Source organism: Pelophylax lessonae (assembly GCF_965119305.1).
Source record: "Pelophylax lessonae genome assembly, chromosome: 5".
In the NCBI taxonomy this organism is placed as follows: domain Eukaryota; kingdom Metazoa; phylum Chordata; class Amphibia; order Anura; family Ranidae; genus Pelophylax; species Pelophylax lessonae.
Genome location: NC_138772.1, coordinates 278,409,784 through 278,429,949, shown reverse-complemented (window position 1 = coordinate 278,429,949; position 20,166 = coordinate 278,409,784). Strand labels below are relative to the sequence as shown.

The 20,166-nt window shown below is 44.8% G+C and overlaps 1 protein-coding gene across 1 annotated transcript in view; it reads left to right on the top strand.

The window, feature by feature from the left end:
- Positions 1-20,166, top strand: part of CTNNAL1 (catenin alpha like 1) — a 474,086-nt gene that overhangs the window by 432,030 nt on the left and 21,890 nt on the right. The window contains exons 13-14 of the mRNA XM_082259226.1: positions 6,182-6,232; positions 8,225-8,379. Coding sequence (XP_082115352.1) covers positions 6,182-6,232; positions 8,225-8,379 — 206 coding nt within the window. The remainder of the gene's footprint in view (positions 1-6,181; positions 6,233-8,224; positions 8,380-20,166) is intronic.

The following is a 20,166-nucleotide window of genomic DNA, read 5'->3' as shown; positions in this document are numbered from 1 at the left end:
ACACGACATTTTTTTTGGTGTCTGCGGCCTGCGCGGGTAGGAGGGAGGATATCCGGGAAGTGCCTTTCATGAAGTCTGGCTAATGCATCAGAGCGAATTTGTTCGGGGGGGTGGCCATGGGGATAGAGAAGGGCCATGATAACGTCCTCTTGAAATCTTAAATAGGTTAGGGATCCTTGGGTACACTTGGAAAAAATGACATAGGAATTGAACAGGGCTAGCTGAATTATATAAATGGCAACTTTTTTATACCAGAACAGTGATCTCCTGGTGGCCAAGTAGGGCTGCATCAGCTGGTCGCTCATATCCACCCCCCCCCCCCCCCATGAATAGGTTATATTCATGGATGCATTTTGGCTTCTGGATGGGACCTCGTCTTGTCTGAAGTTCCACCAGGGTGTCCTCATGTATTGTGGAAAGGATGTAGACGTCCCTTTTATCTTTCCACTTCAGAGCTAGTACCTCTTCATTGCGCATACTGGCTTTTTCCCCCCGATTTAATCTTTGGCTGATCAATCTCTGTGGGAAGCCCTTGCGGTTGGACCGTGCTGTCCCGCAGGCCACAGTCTTTTTTAGGTATAGATGGCGGAAAAGTGGGAGACTTGTATAAAAATTGTCAATATATAGGTGGTAACCCTTCCCAAGCAGTGGTTCAATCAGCTGCCAGACAATTTTGCCACTTGTCCCGATATAGGTAGGGCACCCAGGGGGGTTTATCTGACTGTCCTTTCCCTCACAAATTTTGAAATCAAAAATGTAGCCTGTGGCCCTGTCACATACTTTGTAAAACTTTACCCCATATCTGGCACGTTTATTTGGGAGGTATTGTTTTATCCCAAGCCTTCCGGTGAAGTGGACTAGGGATTCATCCACACAAATGTTTATATCAGGGGTAAACATTTGCTTGAAGCTGGAGCAAAGAAAATTGATTAGGGGCCGAATTTTGAATAATTTATCATAATTTGGATGATTTCGGGGGAGGCACTGGGCATTGTCGTTGAAATGTAAAAATCGCATTATCATTTCATAACGGGTTCTGGGCATCAAAGAGGAGTAGACTGGCATATGATGGCAAGGTACGGTAGACCAGTAGGAATGGAGTTCATTTTTTTTTTGTCAGACCCATGTTGAGGGTCAGTCCAAGGAAAAGTTTAAATTCTTCCACGGTGAGGGGTTTCCAAACAAGGGGGCGGGCATAGGATGAATCCGGATTGCTGGCAATATGTTGGCTGGCGTACAGATTACACTGCTCCACGATGTAGTTCAGCAGATCATCCGTGAAAAACAAATGAAAATAATAAAGTGGGGTTACATTATCCGATTGGATTTGAGGGCCTGGCTGTGCTGTAAAAGGGGGAATTACAGGTTCTGCTGAAGTATCGGGCAGCCATGTCGCATATAACAGAACATCCGGAAGGCTAGTATGGGCCCTGCCTCGTTGTGGGTGGGACGCCCCGTTACCAGCAGCTGGCCTGTCATGCAGGGATGATGCCCTGTTTGCGCTTGCCACTGCACTAGGACTTGCTGCACTGCTGGTGGATGCCTGCGGAGTTGTTGCGCGGCTGGTGGATGCCTGCGGAGTTGTTGCGCGGCTGGTGGATGCCTGCGGAGTTGTTGCGCGGCTGGTGGATGCCTGCGGAGTTGTTGCGCTGCTGGTGGAAGCCTGCGCCTGCTCAAATCTCCTGATCCTCTTTGTAAGGATTCTGTCATCCTCCGTTTCCATTTCTGAGCCACTGCTTTCTACTGGCTCATACTTGCTATCCGAGTCTGACGGAGAGAGTTCCCCGGTACTCTCATCCGACATACTCTGAATAATTTGGACAGCCTCCTCGCCGCTATAAAATTTTTTCGCCATGTGGACAGATGATTTCTGGGACAGGTGTTGAAGTGAGATGCGGCAGATGTTCACTGGCACGGGTGCGTCAGATCACGGACAGGTGTAGCAGATCAGGTGACGATGTGCGTGGGATGATCCAAGGACAGATGTGTCAGATCAGACAGGTGTAGCAGATCAGGTGACGATGTGCGCGGGATGATCCACGGACAGATGTGTCAGATCAGACAGGTGTAGCAGATCAGGTGACGGTGTGCGCGGGATGATCCACGGACAGATGTGCGCCTGATGATTTTTATATCGGTGTTTTGGGGACACTGTGTTTTGGGGACACTGTGTTTTGGGGACACTGTGTTTTGGGGACACTAACGGGGTGATCAGTGTGTTATTAGCAAAAAAAAAAAATGCTTCAAACTCACTGATCCCCTGGCTGCAGCACAGATTGTCTCTTCTTCTCCTCACTGACAGGATCTGTGTGAGGAAAAGAAGAGATCAAAGCCGTTACAACGGCTGTATTTACATTACATGACAGCTGTGATTGGACACAGCTGTCATGTGATCAGGAGGGCCAATCACAGGGCCCTCCTGCCGAATGTTGTTGCCGTGTGTCCGAGCGACACAGGCACATCGAGATCGCGCCGCTGCGCGTGCCCGCGGCGGCGCGATCTCTCTCCTTCTGAAGGACGTTCCGGAACGTCCATTCAGAAGGACGAGACTCCCGCCCGGCCGTATATCTACAATGGCCCGGGTGGGAGGTAGTTAAAGAAAAAAAAAATTGTGCAAGTTTTTGTGTTGGCAACCCATGGAAAACAAAGCACTTAACATGTAGTGAATACCTTATTTCAAACAGTGGTAAACAGTGAGCATGTGTGATTATAGCAACTGCCCTACTATCCTTACAGTGGCCAATCTAAAACCTGTTTTAATACAATAATGAAAAGAAGTATATCAAAAAAATACATAAATTTACAATTAGTTTAAAGTGGTTTAAAACCTCAGACCTAAAATATGAACAAAGCACATCCCTCTATAGTGTGTACTTGTCTCAGTCCAAAGCATGAAGTGTCATTTATGTCTACTGCCTCTTCCTCTATCCGTATGAGTAACTTTTGACAGGTTTTCCTGACACCAAGAGGTAAAAAGGTGACAGAGAAGGGAGCTCTAGTACACAACCTGTGATTAACAGCCTTGGCTCTGTTCCTGTGTGCTGTGTGAAGGGGGTGTGTCCCTTCCATCCAGTCAGCTCTCAGAGCTCTTCCCACTGCGATTTGCAGAGTGTAACTTCAGCTCCCTGCCCCCTGCTTCATGAAAGGTCAGACAAGCTGTACAATTTCTGGGCTTTGAATGGATATAGAGGAGAGAGGGCCGCAGATAAACAGGTGCAACTTACATTGGAGGATGTTTCATCTCTGTATCACCTAAGACCAATTTCTTCACTGGGTATATGTGAGGGTTTACATCTACTTTAAGGTGTTACTAAACCCACAACGGTAAAATGTATATGCAGTAAAGTATGCTTGTTATACTCGCTGTGGAACCTAAGGGGTTACTCCTCTGCATTGTGTAAAAAGGCTTTTTGATCCTGTCTTCTCTGATACTCCCCTTCTTCCATTGACTTCTAATAGTTTTCTGAGAACATGAAGTCAGGCGGCACATGCTCAGTTTGGCATGTATTGCTTGAGAGGTGTTTTTGTTTTTTTTGGGGAGAGTGCATGTGATCAGCATAGAGCCAATCAGCACTGTCCATACAGAGGGTCAGGGGTCTTGCAGTGTCATAGGTCAGTCAGTAAATTCCTCCTTTTAAGCTTTAACCAGTATGTGGCTGGTCACAAGCTTAACTGCTGATGAGAAAAGGTACAGTGCCTTGCGAAAATATTCAGCCCCCTTGAACTTTGCGACCTTTTGCCACATTTCAGGCTTCAAACATAAAGATATAAAACTGTAATTTTTGTGAAGAATCAACAAGTGGGACACAATCATGAAGTGGAAGGAAATTTATTGGATATTTCAAACTTTGTTAGCAAATAAAAAACTGAAAAATTGGGCGTGCAAAATTATTCAGCCCCCTTAAGTTAATACTTTGTAGCGCCACCTTTTGCTGTGATTACAGCTGTAAGTCGCTTGGGGTATGTCTCTATCAGTTTTGCACATCGAGAGACTGAAATTTTTGCCCATTCCTACTTGCAAAACAGCTCTAGCTCAGTGAGGTTGGATGGAGAGCGTTTGTGAACAGCAGTTTTCAGTTCTTTCCACAGATTCTCGATTGGATTCAGGTCTGGACTTTGACTTGGCCATTCTAACACCTGGATATGTTTATTTGTGAACCATTCCATTGTAGATTTTGCTTTGTTTTGGATCGTTGTCTTGTTGGAAGACAAATCTCCATCCCAGTCTCAGGTCTTTTGCAGACTCCATCAGCTTTTCTTCCAGAATGGTCCTGTATTTGGCTCCATCCATCTTCCCATCAATTTTAACAATCTTCCCTGTCTCTGCTGAAGAAAAGCAGGCCCAAACCATGATGCTGCCACCACTAAGTTTAACAGTGGGCATGGTGTGTTCAGGGTGATGAGCTGTGTTGCTTTTACGCCAAACATAACGTTTTGCATTTTTGCCAAAAAGTTTGATTTTATTTTCATCTGACCAGAGCACCTTCTTCCACATGTTTGGTGTGTCTCCCAGGTGGCTTGTGGCAAACTTTAAACAACACTTTTATGGATATCTTTTAAGAAATGGCTTTCTTCTTGCCACTCTTCCATAAAGGCCAGATTTGTGCAGTATACGACTGATTGTTGTCCTATGGACAGAGTCTCCCACCTCAGCTGTAGATCTCTGCAGTTCATCCAGAGTGATCATGGGCCTCTTGGCTGCATCTCTGATCGGTCTTCTCCTTGTATGAGCTGAAAGTTTAGAGGGACGGCCAGGTCTTCCTAGATTTGCAGTGATCTGATACTCCTTCCATTTCAATATTATCACTTGCACAGTGCTCCTTGGGATGTTCAAAGCTTGGGAAATCTTTTGGTATCCAAATCCGGCTTTAAACTTCTCCACAACAGTTTCTCGGACCTGCCTGGTGTGTTCATTGTTCTTCATGATGCTCTCTGCACTTTAAAAGGACCTCTGAGACTATCACAGTGCAGGTGCATTTATACGGAGACTTGATTACACACAGGTGGATTCTATTTATCATCATTAGTCATTTAGGTCAACATTGGATCATTCAGAGATCCTCACTGAACTTCTGGAGAGAGTTTGCTGCACTGAAAGTAAAGGGGCTGAATAATTTTGCACGCCCAATTTTTCAGTTTTTTATTTAACAAAGTTTGAAATATCCAATAAATTTTGTTCCACTTCATGATTGTGTCCCACTTGTTGTTGATTCTTCGCAAAAAATTAGTTTTATATCTTTGTTTGAAGCCTGAAATGTGGCAAAAAGTCGCAAAGTTCAAGGGGGCCGAATACTTTCGCAAGGCACTGTATTTAGCAGTTTATAAAATAAAATATAGGAGCCCAATAGGTTCTAAACCTGCACAAATCAATATACAAATAAACTGCTATAAGGAGCTGCGTGTTGTAAAGTGTAAAAAACACCTGTACCCTGAAAAGAAACAAACTCCGCTCTTACATCAAAAATTAAATATCACCATAGTGAATAAACAATAGTGAATAGACAAATACATCTTCATTTAAATTATAGAAAATACATAAAAATTAAGTCCATATATAATCCCACACATGAATAACGTCCTCAGTGAATATAGGAAAAGTTCCTCTCCACCAGCATGCGGACGCACTATACACTCACCAGATTTAATTGACCCCTATTACAGGGAGTTGAATTGCCATATGGGAAAATCCAAGAAGTCATACATGAGGTCACAGGCATGAATTTAAACCGCTTCTTTCATCCATTCAATTTGTATATAAATAGCCTATTCAAAGCTCTAGTGTTGCCATATAGAGAGGAAGAAACACTCGCATGGTATAGGATTTCAAATCATTTATTTAAAAAAGAAGGTTGTGTTGCACTTACAGCAAAGAAGACAGGGAACCGCATGTACTGTTTAGGAATCGCTGGTTTGCGCTCCATCTGCGTTTCAGCTAACCGGAAATGACATATCTCAAACACCACCCAACGCTGCCTAGTCAATCTATGTCTGACGTCCTCAGGGGTTATATGGGTACCAGGTAACCTCTGAGGATGTCAGACATAAATTGACAAAACAACGTTTGGTGGTGGTTGAGATGTGTCATTTCCAGTCAACTTGAAAGCAGGTGGAGCGCAAACCGGCAATTCTAGTTAGTGTTAGATAATGTGTAATTTTGAATATGTTTTTTTTTTTTTCCTAGAAACATAGTACGAACCTGAAAACCTTAAAGCCAGTGAAACTTGATGTGGAGGTAAGTCAGCTTGCACCTTAGAAAAGTTTTTTTAAAGCAGTGACATGAAACAGACTGTTGGTCTCCTGATGGTATGAGATTTGAAATTTTGTGATAAATAGTATTTCCTTACCAGGGATCTTCAGGATGTTTTTTTAAATAAATACACATTATCAAGGACCACTTTTTTTATCTGCTCTTAGTATTTTATACTCACCAATGTTAATATGGTCCTTCACATCTCTGCACTGCAAATCTATAGTTTAATTGTAAATTCTACAAAACAATGGTAGTTAAAATACAAGTTCACCTATATTTTCACCCCCAAGCCCCCATCCCTAGACCCCTGAACTAAGCTAGCCGACTAAACTGTGCAGTCTTCCCCTAGCAACTTATCCCCTCCAGGGGCAGTGACCTCCTGCTTTATTTCCATCCTGGCGCGTAAAATACTAGTGTGGGGCTGTCTGTGAACTAATCTCCTATAGACTCCTCCAGAGTCTTATAGAGCGTCTCCAGATTTTGCACTCTCCAGTTTTAGTAAATCAACCCCCCACAAAGACATTTTGTGAATGGACATAGTGAGAGGAAGGTAGAGCGCAAGCAACCAACCCACTATTCTTCACTGCATAAGAGCTGGAACTGGAAGTCTGTAACTGGAAGTTGGCTGAATACAGTAGTACAGCGTAGTGTTAAGAATTAAACAAATTGTTTTACTAAAAGGAGCACCATCCTCACATGGCATACCCATCTTCAAAGGCAATGTATTTTTACATAGCAAATGTCCAAAAATATTTTTCCCCTGCATTAGGCTTTAAACACGTCACCAGAGTATTAATAGTCTGTTTGTTTATACATTGCCTAGTAAGGAAGGCTGGGGTTTGCAAGGCCCAACACATACAGCCCTGACTAAAAGTTTTGAGAATGACACAAATATTATTTTCCACAAAGTCTGCTGCCTCCATTTTTTATGGCAATTTGCATATACGCCAGAATGTTATGAAGAGTGATCACATGAATTGCAATTAATTGTGATTTGCAAAGTTTCGTTTTAAAAAAAAAAAAAAAGTTATACTTGCCTTCTTGTTATACTTGCAATGGTTTTGCACAGAGCAGCCCGGATCCTCCTCTTCTCTGGTTCCCCGTTCCTGCTCCTGGCCCCTCCCTCCTATCGAGTGCCCCCATAGCCAGCAGGTTGCTATGGTGGCAGCTGAGCTGCAGCTCCGTGTGTCCATTCAGACACGGAGCTGTTGTTCAGCCCTGCCCCCTCTCTATCCTGATTGGCTTACTGACTTTTACAGCCACGGGAGCCAATAGCGCTGCAGCTGTATCTCAGCCAATCAGGAGGGAGAGTCCCAGGACGGCTGAGGGACTCGTAGACATCGCTGGACAGAGAAGGGACACAGGTAAGTATTAGGGGTGCTGGGGGAGCTGCTACACACAGAAGGCTTTTTATCTTAATGCAAAGAATGCAAAATTAATAACGAAGTGGCTTGCGGAACAAAACATCAAAATTTTGGGTCCATGGCCAGGAAACTCTCCAGACCTTAATCCTATTGAGAACTTGTGGTCAATTCTCAAGAGGAGGGTGAAAAAAACCCCCACAAATTCTAACAAAATCCAAGCAGTGATTATGCAAGAATAGGCTTGCATTAGTCAGGATGTGACCCAGAAGTTGGTTGACAGCATGCCAAGGTGAATTGCAGAGGTCTTGAAAAAGAAGGGTCAACACTGCAAATATTGACTCTTTACATAAACTTAATGTAATTGCCAAAAAAAGCCTTTGACACTTATGAAATGCTTGTAATTTAAACTTCAGAATACCATAGTAACATCTGACAAAATGATCTAAAAACACTGAAGCAGCAGACTTTGTGAAAATTTATATTTGTGTAATTCTCAAAACTTTTGGCCAGGGCTGCACATATTTTAAATACTAAGAACAAAGTCTGGGACATGTTTTCTGGTATTATTGATTGTACACTAATCTAAGAAAACAAATTGTATTCCTTTCAGGAACAGGGCAAAATTGCCAAATTAGGGTTGGAGCTGCGTTTGCTGACATCAGATGTGGATGCCGAATCAGAAAAATGGGAAGATCAAGACAATGAACTGCTGAGACATGGACAGACCATGTCCAGCATGGCTTACACAATGTATTTGTTCACAAGGTATGAATATCATTCTTTACATTTATTTAATATTTTTTTTTTTTGCTTGATTGTACTAGTCAGGTAATGGGTGAGGGGCAGGATTTCTGCTGAGGGTTAAGCCAAATGTTTTAGATACCCATAAGAACCTGCTATTTTACCCTTTGTCAGACCTCTACCAACATTGTAACCAAATTCAACTGGACTGCCCAACAGGAGCGATTGCTCTTTCTGAGGAAAGCAACAATTAACTACATATTTTAAAATATATGGTTTGTTTGAAAAATGATAGTTAAATTAGCCAGTTTAGTTACATGTACAGTATACCGTGTAATGCATTATTTGGCATAAGGCTGTCTACAGATTTGAACAATCTGGCTGGTGAATGGGCTTATGTAACAGAAGACTGTTGTACAAACGATCCTGTTTACACTGTGCAAAACAAGATGGAGAACATAACTATAGACTAAGTAAATGAGCTTCAAATGAACATTTCCAGTGTGTTTGATGGAATTCTCAAATTCCCACCATAAAAAGGTCTGTAGCTTACAAAGATACTGTCACTAATTTAAAAATGACTACTGTATTTCTTTGCATTGTGTCTCTGAACTTGCTAGCAAAGTGGACTACTTTAGAATGAAACTGCTTCCTCCTTGCAACTTTATAACCCTCTCTTCTGAGTAGGTCAACTCCCCCACCCCTATTTTCACCTCCCTACATTACACACAGTGATCGTCTGTCTGATGGAGCTGCTCATATCACATCCAAGATGGCGGTACCCAGAAGCAGTCTCAGTGTTTTTAGATGTCTACCCAAGGGAGATTTTTACAGATAAATAACATGACTAAAATGGTAAATGTACATATCATATTGGAAGATCTTTCTTGAAATTAATGGTTAAGTAATAGTCTTTAAAGTGGAGCTTTAGGCTAGGAATGAAAATTAATGGAAAGGCAGGAATTTTAAAGCAGAAGTTACATGGTTTGTCTTTTCTGTATTAAAGATACTTACCTGCGGGGCGTGACCAAGATGGCGACCTAAGCAGACGTGCTTTCCCAAAGCTCTGCTAGGAAACATTCTGAGCTACATCCTGTGCAGGGCTTTCTATCTCCTTGGAGGCTGTTTAAGTCCTCTGCATGCCCTACAAACCTTCTGGGAGATCTGAGGGGTAAGAAGCTTCGGTTTTCCCCGGACGTGGCTCGGCTCTCTGACTCTGCTCCTATTCTCTCAACTCCAGTAACGCCGGCACGTGTCTCCAATATGGCCTTTACAGACGGATGCAGAAGACTCTCCTTCCCAGCCACTTGGCATTCTGGAGGTCATGGCAGCCATCACCGCTTGCCAAATTGCACTAACATCTAAAATAGAGGCTGTGCAGCTGGATGTTGGTCTGCTCCACCAGGACTTGGATAAGATTCGCTCCCGGCTCGCCTCGGCGGAGCAGCGTGTCAGCCATGTGGAAGACACCATGGCGTAGCACTCTACCTCCATCTGTACTGTCCAAACAAAGCTGCCATCTCTGGAGTATCGGGCTGAAGATGCCGAGAACAGGAGCAGACGCAATACCCTCAGGATTGTGGGTCATGCTGAAGCAGAGGAGGGTAAGAACTCCACAACCTTTGTGGAGGAACTGCTGAGATCCCTTTTGCCCATGTCCCAGTATTCCCCGTACTTCACTGTTGAACGGGCCCATCGGGTCCCCACGAGGCCAATTTTTTTATTATGACCAATTTGTGCAGAAGTCCATATCATTCCAAAGGGTTCACATACTTTTTCTTGCAGCTGTATTTTTTTAACAGACTCTGGAGAATAAAATAGCGGTTGCTGCAATTTTTTGTCATGCGTAATTTGCGCAGCTGTCTTTTAAATGCAATTTTTTTGGGTAAAAATACATTTCACTGCATTTAAAAAATAAATAAACAGTAAAGTTAGCCCAATTTTTTTCTATAACGTGAAAGATAAGGTTACGCCGAGTAAAAAGATACCAAACATGTCATGCTTCAAAATTGTGCACACTAGTGGAATGGCGAAAAACATTGGTATTTAAATATCTACGCTGGGCACCAGTGGTTTCTTTGCTTTGCAGTAGCAGAAGAGTATGATCAATTTGTGGCTTTACCCATTGGTCTCGCCAGGGTGTTTACCATGGTGCTAGCCCCGATGTTGGCATTGCTGCGCAAACAGGGGATTGCGGTACTGTGGTATCTAGACAATCTCTTATTGAGAGCGGACTCTCCTTCAGCCCTGATGGGCGACCTGACAATCACTGTCACAACCCTGCAGGAGTTTGGGTGGACCATCAATTTCAAAAAATCTACTGATACCCTCCTTGAGACTGGATTATCTGGGCCTAACTCTGGATTCAGCTTTGGGGAGAGTCTTTCTCCTCCTGGACAAGCTGCAGAAATTGCAGGGGGTGATTCGGTCACTGTTGGCAACCAATCTGTCCTTTCTGAGAACTTGCATGCGGGTCTTGGGCCTGATGGTATCAACCTTCAGGGCGGTTCCGTTTGCTCAGTTCCATACAAGATCTTTGCAAAAAGAGATTCTGGTCAAATGGAACAAGGATCCAAAGTCCTTGGACATTTTGATTTGGTTGAGCCACAACACACAGTCTGCTCTGTTGTGGTGGATTCAGTCTCCAGCACTATGTCAGGGCAATTCTTTCAATCCTGTTGTTTGGGGCGGTGGTGACCACGGACGCCAGTCTGTCAGGCTGGGGCGGGATGCTGGGGAGGCTCTGTGCCCAAGGATCCTGGACAGTAGAGGAATCCAAACTGCCGATAAATGTTTTGGAGCTCAGAGCGATAAAGCCTTGTCTGCAAGATTGTCCGGTTTGGGTTCAGTCGGGCAACGCCACGGCTGTGGCTTACATCAATCACCAGGGGGGCACAAAGTGTCTTGGCGGCCAAGGAGGTGGCCGAGATTCTGGCCTGGGTGGAAGAGTTTGTTCCAGCTTTTTCTGCTGTGCACATCGCAGGTGTGGAAAATTGGCAAGCAGATTACCTGAGTTGTCAGGTGTTGGACCAAGGGGAGTGATCCCTACACCCTGAGGTGTTTCACCTCCTGTGTGTTTGGTGGGGGATGCCTGAGGTCAATCTGTTTGCTTCTCTTCTAAACAAGAAGGTGCAGAGGTTCGTAGCCAGATCTCGAGATTCTCTGGCCGACACCACAGATGCACTGGTGGCTCCTTGGGGTCAGTATTGGCTGATTTATTCCTTTACTTCATTAAAAGCTTCTGCCAAAGCGTCTATCCAGAATAGAGGTGGAAGGGATTCTGATCATTCTGGTGGTTCCAGACTGGCCTCACCTGTCTTGGCACGCAGAACTAGTAAGGTTGGTTGCTGATGTTCCTTGGAGACTTCCTCTCAGGGAAGATCTGTTTTCTCAAGGTCCGATCTTCCATCCTGCTTTACAGTCGCTGGCTTTAACGGCATTGCTTTTGAAAGCCAGGTGTTGAGCGATAGAGCTCTTATGGACTCTGTGATTCCTACACTCTTGAAGGCTAGGAAGTCGACTTCCAGGAAGATATATCATCGTACGTGGAAATCGTACATTTCATGGTGTGAATCGCTGAAGGTGCACCCTCGCTTGTTTTCGGTTGCCAGGGTTTTGGCCTTTCTGTAGAAAGGAGTTGAACAGCAGTTGGTTTTGGGCACTATCAAAGGTCAAGTGTCGGCCTTGGTGATATATTTTCAATGCCCGTTAGCTACACATGCCTTGATTCGTACCTTCATTCAGGGGGTGCGCCATATGGCTCCCCTGAGACGGTCCCCGCTACCTCTGTTGGATTTAAATCGGGTATTCTCTGTTCTTCAAAAGCCTCCTTTTGAGAACATTTGGGAGATTACTCAGCTTTCATTGTCGCAGAAGGTTGCCTTTTTGGTGGCCATCACTTCTGCCCGCAGAGTGTCTGAATTGGCGGCATTGTCCTGCCGTTCACCTTATCTGGTGGTCCACAGAGATAAAGTGGTACTCCGCCAAAATCAATCTTTTCTCCCTAAGGTGGTTTCTGGTTTTCATTTAAAGGAAGACATCATGCTGCCTTCACTCTGGCCCGAGCATCCTAAGGAAATTGCCTTGCATTCTTTGGTTGTGGTTCGGGCAATCAGGGTTTACCTGGCGGCTACTGAGTCTTACAGAAAATCTGATGCTTTTTTTTATCCTTACTGAGGGACCCCTTAAGGGATGGGCTGCGTCTGCTGCGACAATTTCCAGGTGGATCAGGCAGACGGTTGTTCAGGCTTATTCGATGAAGAGTCAGGTTCCTCCTTTCCCTGTGAAGGTGCATTCTACTAGAGTGCCTCCTTGAACTTTTCGCCATCAGGCATCAGTGATGCAAGTTTGGAAGGTGGCAACTTGGTCGTCTGTGCATATGTTTACAAAATTCTACAAAGTTGATGTGTTGGCATCTTCAGATGCCTCTTTTGGCCGCAAGGTTTTGCAAGTTGCTGTTTTAAAGAGAATCTTTTTTGTTCTCTTTTGAGGGTGTTTTCTAGGTGAGCTCCAGTTGTTCCTGGTTGAGCTCCATATGACCTGGTTGGCTAAGTTTAGCCTTTGGGGAGTTACGTCGTTCTTTGCGTTGTCTTCCCAAACCTCAAGAATATACTGCTTTGGGGCATTCCAATGGTCTAAGAAGATATGGAGCTGTGTCTTATCGAACGATAGAGAAAACTGGATTTTTGTACCTACCGTAAAATCCTTTTCTTTTAAGTTCGACAGACGCAGCACCCGCCCCTCTGCTTTGAGTGTATGGGCGTTTTTTTTTGTCTTCTAAACACTGCTTGCAATGAAACTGGCTGCTGTAGCAGAGTGTGTGAGGTTATGCCTGCAGGGACAGCCCCCATAGGCGTGGTGAATCTTTTTCCTGCCTAGTGCCTATTCCTGATTGGAGGAGCATAACCCAACAGTCGAAGAAGATATGGAGCTGCGTCTGTCAATGAACTTCAGAGAAAAGGATTTTACGGTAAGTACAAAAATCCAGTCTTTCTGCCTAGTCAGGAGTAAGGACCTAGTTTCCTTGCTGGGATCTCTGGTCCTGGCAATTTTTTCTTTTTCGGTAGAATTTATTTTTCTTGGATTTTTTTCTTGAGAGATCTACAATCAACTGCCGGACTGGGCGACGGGCTATATAATCTAGATCCAGTGGTCACCCCAGTCTGGCCAGTGAGTTTGCGCAGACCTCGGCTTCGTGCTAGGTTGGCCGCGACATTGCCCCACTGGAGGGGAGCTGGCCTGCGAGTTAAATGTCTCACAAGGTCGAATACGAATGGGTCTCAGCCTGAGTCGCAGCGCTCCTCCTGGCCTACAGCCCCCTTTTTTAAAAGAGAGGATGTTCTGTCCTGAGTGGTGCCCGTCTGGTTCCTGGTATGGTAAGTAACTGTCTCCCCCGCTCCCCCTGGAGGTTTTTTTTTTAAACCCCAAGCGCCCCCCCCCTCCTTCACTGATGCTGGGGCTGTGGGGTGGCCTGGTCCACCGCCTGAGGTGGGGGGCAGGGTGCTGTGCTGGCGGGGGTTGCACCGCCAGCGACCGGGTTATCAGCTACAGGGGGGGCCGTACCTGGTGGGGGCTCCTTCCAGGGCCTCCCCCTTCCTGCCTGTGCCATTTTCTGAAGCCTAGGGATCCCTCCTGGGAGCCTTGTGGTGCCGTGTAGAGCTGCCATTTTCTTGTAGCCTGTGTGCCTAATGCACGATGGTCATGTTTGTGTAGTCTAACGGCTATTTTTAGGTTGTTTGCCATTTGAAAATAGCAGGGGCCATTACAGTGGAGCCCTTTGGATGGTGATTTTGGTGGTGGGAGCCCCTACTTATCCCCTGGTGCTGACTCCTGGGTCTTTTAATTTCCTGATTACCATTCACACAGTGCAGATTCTCCTGGTAGCTGCGGTGCCTAGTTTCTGCAGGGTGGCGAGTCTGGTGGGGTCCTCTCCCTCTCTACTGAGGATCGATTCGCTGCTCTGTGGCTGGCAATTGGGTTGGCTGCCAGAGCGGTGGTGGTTGTCCCTTAGCCGTGTTTTACACTTTTTTGTGGGGTCCCCCTGGTGACTCATGAAGTCTTTGGAGCAAATCCCCCCTGATCCCTTCTCTGAGGCTGCAGGGCCCTCCGGGTTCCATCCATCAATCAATGCACTGACAGCTGTCCTGGAGTCCTTGGTGTCCCGGGTGAAGGTAGCTTTTGGGCAACGGGCTGGAAAAAAGTGCCCCCTGCCCCATGAGATCCTGAATCTGGTTCAGCCGCCGCGGACTCGGGTCAACCTGCTGGGTCTGCGACGACGCGCCCTGAATCCTCAAAGTGAGAAGGATTTGTCTACTTCTGCAACCGCGTACAAAATGGCACTGGTGGACGCACTGATTGTAGCTGTGTGTGAGACCTTAAAGATGGAGGACACAGCTGAAGCTGTGGCGGAGGTGCAGGTTCCCAGAGCGCAGAAGGTGTTCCCTTTCCCCTCTAATTTTGACACAATTGTCACTAAATAGTGGGGACGACCAAAGCATCCCCTTGGGGTCCCTAAGCTATTTTGCTAGACGATATCCCTTCTAAAGAAGTGGATTGTTTCACCGGTTTCCAGAATAAACAATGCAACCATGATTCCAGTTGAAGAGTCCCCGGCCATTAAGGACCCGGCTGACAGGAAGGCAGAGGCTGTGGCCCGCAATATGTACACCCTGGCTGGTTCAGGACTGAGGCTGATATTCACTATTGCCCTGGTGTTGCAGACTCAGACCAAATGGGCTAGGCTTTGGTGCCGTGACCTGGAGGGGGAGTAGCTCCCCCCTGCCTTTGCTGATCTGGCGGACTAGCTGGTTCAGGGGCTGCATTTTATTTGTAATGTCTCTTTGGATGCGGCTCTGTTTCGGCAGTGGTCCTTCGGTGTGTCTTTTGTTTCAAATGCTGGTCTGTGAACCAGACTTCTGAAAAGGCCTTGACTGATCTTCCCTTTCAAGGAGATCACCTGTTTGGTGCTACCCTGGATGACATCATTAACCGCTTGCCGACTGCGCACAGTATATTTACTGCGGCAGTCGGCCCCGGCCAGGCAGAGTGACGTAGGTCTACGTCGCTCGCCTGTCACTCCTTCCAGAGCCAATAGCGGGTCGGCTCGTTCACGGAGGAGTGCGGGAGTGTGACTGGCGGACCCGATGTCCGCCGGTCACAGTACGATCGCCGCTACAGCGGGAGAAAGACAGAGCGGCTTGTGTAAACAAGCCACCTGTCAGTTCTCCCTGTGTAAAAGTGAAGATCAAACAGTTCTACTATGTAGAACTGTTGATCTTTGTTTTTACACTAGTAGACCTGTCCCTACACAGTTAGAATCACGCCCCTAGGACACACTTAACCCCTCCCTGTCCAATACTGTTAACCCCTTCCCTGCCAGTGTCATTTTTGCAGTAACAGTGCATATATATAGCACTGATTACTGCAGTAATGTCACTGGTACCCCCAAAAGTGTCAAAAATGTCAGTCAAGGGTCCGATCTGTCCGCCGCAATGTCGCAGTACCGCAAAAAAAATCGCAGATCGCCGCCATTACTCGTTAAAAAAAAAACACCAAAAATGACAAAAATCTTTCCCTTTGTTATTAAACGCGATAACTTTTGCGCAAACCAATCAAAATACGCTTTTTGCGATTTTTTTTACCAAACATAGGTAGCGTAAAACAAATTGGCCGAAAATTTTAAAAAATTTTGATTTTTACATTTTTTTGGGGGGGAATTTCATATAAAAAAAAGTGAAAAATATTGTTGTTTTTGCAAAAATTACGCTCTTTTTTTGTTTATAGCGCGTGATCAAAAAATCGCACAGGTGATCAAATACCACCAAAAGAAAGCTCTGTTTGTGGGAAAAAAAGGACGTGAAATTCGTTTAGGTACAGCGTCGCACGACCGCGCGATTGTCCGTTAAAGTCACGCAGTAAAAAATCGCAAAATAACCCCTGGTCTTTTAGCAGGAAAATCCTCCGGTGGTAAAGTGGTTAAAGGTCTCACGGGGGGGGGGGGGGAGAGTATCTTCCTTCCGCAGGCTACTATGGGCAAGGACCCTCGTCATAGACGTGGGCCCCCTCCTCAGCTCATAGGAAGTTTTTTCATCTTGACTGACAAGGGATCGGAGCCCTTCGGGGGGCCTCTGGAGGATCCAAGAGAACTTGGTCTGGCAAGTCAAGAGCGGGCTTCTCCAGACACGCTGACAAGGCCCCTTAAGCATGAGGGTGCCCCTTCGCCCTTATCTGGGGTGGGGGGACGTCTTTGCTGGTTCCCGGACCCGTGGACTCCCCTGGTACAAGAACAAGTGGGTTCACAAGGTCATTCAGTCCTGCTACAAGATCGAGTTTCGTTCTTACCCTCTGGTAAGTTTATTCCTTCCAACGTGCGTCTGTCTCCGGTCTGCTTACAGGCTCTTTTTGGGGGCGGTGCAAAACATTTTACTTTACGGATGATGGACCCGGTTCTGACTTCGGAACGTTTTCAGGGGGGTTTCTCAAACCTGTTTACAGTCCCAAGGAAGGGAGGCAAGGTGCGTCCAATTCTGGACCTCAAGGCGCTGAACTGCTTTGTGCGGGTGCAGAAGTTCAGAATGTAGTCCGTTCGCACAGTAGTGGCTTCCCTGCATCTAGGATTTTTCTTGCCTCCATCGACAACAAGGACGCTTATTTTGACTCTTTTTAGACTGGATCCGCCTCCCTCCCCTGTTGCCTCTGGTTGTGGGCCAGATATATAGATGACATCCTCCTCCTATGGGACGGAGCTGAATACGATTTGGTTTCCTTTCTAGATTTCCTTAATATCAACTCTAGGGGAATCCAATTGAGTTATGACAAGAGTCAATCTGTCATTAACTTTTTGGATTTGTCTATTGCCATCAAAGATGGTAGTTTTGTCACTTCTACTTATTTCAAAGTGACCGATAGAAACGCATATATACCGGTGGATACTTGCCACCATGACTCTTGGTTACGCTCAGTTCCCAAGGGTCAGTATATGCATATCCGGCGCAACTGTACTGATCATACAGACTTTTTGACTCGGGCCCAGGTTCTCACAGAGAGATTCATTGATGAGGGTTGCAATCGTGACTTCCTCCGTGTGTCCCTGGAGCAGGTTAGTCAGTTAGATAGACAGGACCCAGTTATTACAAGTACGCCCTCAAAATAAACGTGGGGACCCTCTATCTAGTCCCTTTCATCACTACGTTTTCAAATCAATTTATGGGTATCCAACATTTGCTGATACGCCATTGGCACATCTTGAATAACGATCCAGTTCTTAAAAAGGTTTTGCCAGAAAAACCACATGTTATTTTTAGGGGTACTTCTACTTTACGTGACATAGTGGCTCCTAATGTTCTTGAGGCACCCCAAGTTAAACCTACTTTTTTACATCAATTAAATGTTTTTTTATAAATGTAATGGGTGCCAAGTTTGCACCTTGAATCACATCAAACAAAAAAACACAAAAAGCTTTGTTGCAATCAGCACTGGAAAGTCGCACAAAATTAATCCCTTTATTTCCTGCACCAGTGTTTGAGTTTATCTCCTCCAATGCTCGTGCAGATTTTAGTACATAGGAAGAACAAAACGTCCATTATATGTGTGGCTTAATGAAGTCATTGCGAACATACGCAAAGGTTTTAAGAACCACTCAGTGTCTAAACATTTTTTAATATCACACAATAAAGAACCCAAAAATATTATCTTTTTGGGTATAGATACATTTTGTCCAAAATGGCGGGGAGAACCTTTAATAAGAGGTCTGTCAAAATTAGAGATGGCCTTGATATATAGGGCTAGGACCTATAGTCCTTTTGGACTCAACTTTGATGTCGATGTAAATGCGTCCATAGACGATGCGTAATGGCTGTCATGCGCGTTGTCTGTCAGCGCATTATTTTCGTGAGTGGGAACAATAGAGTAAATTTGATGTGACATATGAGTTTTTTTAGTTATTATAATGCTGTTATGCGCATTGTTTGTCAGCACATTATTTTGTGAAGTGGGATTAACGATGTAAACTTGATGTGATATATGGGTTCAATATAGGTACAGCAATATGCCATATTTAATTGGTTGATTTATAGTCACCATAGTTAATATTTAATGATTTGATAAATTTTAAATTTTAAAAAATTTATTTTTTACAATATATACAATATATTAATTTAATATATATGGCCTTTTTCAAATTGATTGGCTATTTTTAATATATGTGTTTGTAACTTATGTGATTTTTATATGCGATCTATAATCATGCGGCTTACATTTATTCTGGTCAAGGATTGGCCATATTAATATTATATACATCCATTGGTAGACATTGCTGATATAGTCTCCCTATTTTAATATACTTAATCTGTTTGGAAATGGCTTTTTGCCTTAGTTGACTGTGATGGGCTGTTGGTAAACTGGCAGCTATCCCTTTTTCAACATGGCCGATTTAGATGATCCCGATGTCAGATCGGATGGATTTCTTTTCTTTCTTTGTGTATATAAGCGGTGTCGTCAGCATGCCGCCCGTACCTTGATAACGTCACATTTGACGAAATGTACATCGGTCGCGGCTAGCTGACGTCACCGGAGTGAGACGAAGGGCAGGTGGAAGAGCCGACCAGCCGGCGGCTTGTGTGCTATATTGTTTATGCGCATACCCAACCTTCATTTTTGTAAGTGCATTACTATGTTTTCTTTTAAATAAATATACAGTTTTACGCTATGGGACCGTTTATATTTTATTCACATGTTTATGCGGTTTTATGTTGGATGCCCTCAATATTTATGCTGACCAATTGTCCAAGCCCTGGAGGTTTACTGAGTTTCCTGAGTGATACCCTTTTGGCTTGAATTCATTTATTTCTGGTAAGCAGTATATACCACTGCTGGCGGTCACTGCACAATTTGGTGAATACTGGAACCTTCATTCACTGTTTCTTGGGATTTTTCTCGATCAATCAAGAGACTTTATGAATTTCACTCTATGAACATTCATTTATTTTGGACACTATATTTATATATAATTTTTACTTCATTGTTTGGGTGACATCACTTTGTCACTTTTATTTTGTAGTGCAGCTTGCTTATTTTATTTACATTCCAATATGTGTCAGTCTCTAGCGCTTTCCGCGCTTTGCCGTGGAAGAGGAGCATTATCAGTATGTGGTGTTACCCTTTGGTCTCGCTTCTGCTGCTCGGGTCTTCACTAAAGTGTTGGCCCCGGTGCTAGCATTGTTACACCAATGGGGTATCCCGGTACTAGGCTACTTAGAGACGATCTCCATCTGCGAGCGGAGTCTCCTGCTGCTCTGGTGGAAAGCCTGGAAATCACCATACGAGCTTGAAGGTGTTTTGCTGGATTCTGAATTTTCAGAAGTCTGCTCTGGTTCCGTCCACAAAGCTGGACTATCTGGGTATGACTCTGCTTTAACCAGAGTGCTCCTTCCTCTGGACAAACTCCAGAAACTGCAGGCTGTAATTCATCTCCTGCTGTCCAGCAGATGGTCATCCCTCTGAATTTGTATGCGAGTGCTGGGCCTGATGGTGTCTACTTTTGAGGCGGTTCTGTTTGCACTGTTCAATACGAGGTCCCTGCAAGGGAGAAACTGGCCAAATGGGACAAGTATCCGCAGTCTCTGGACAATTGGATCTGGGCAAAGGTCTGTACACACGATAAGAAAATTGAAGTAAAATTTCATCCAACGAACGATCTGCTGATTTTCGGATCGTTAGTATAGTGCTTTCGACAGCCGATTACGTGTTTTCGTACAAAAAAAAACTGGATGTGCAGGCTATAAAATTTTTATCGTACGTGAACACATCATCTGA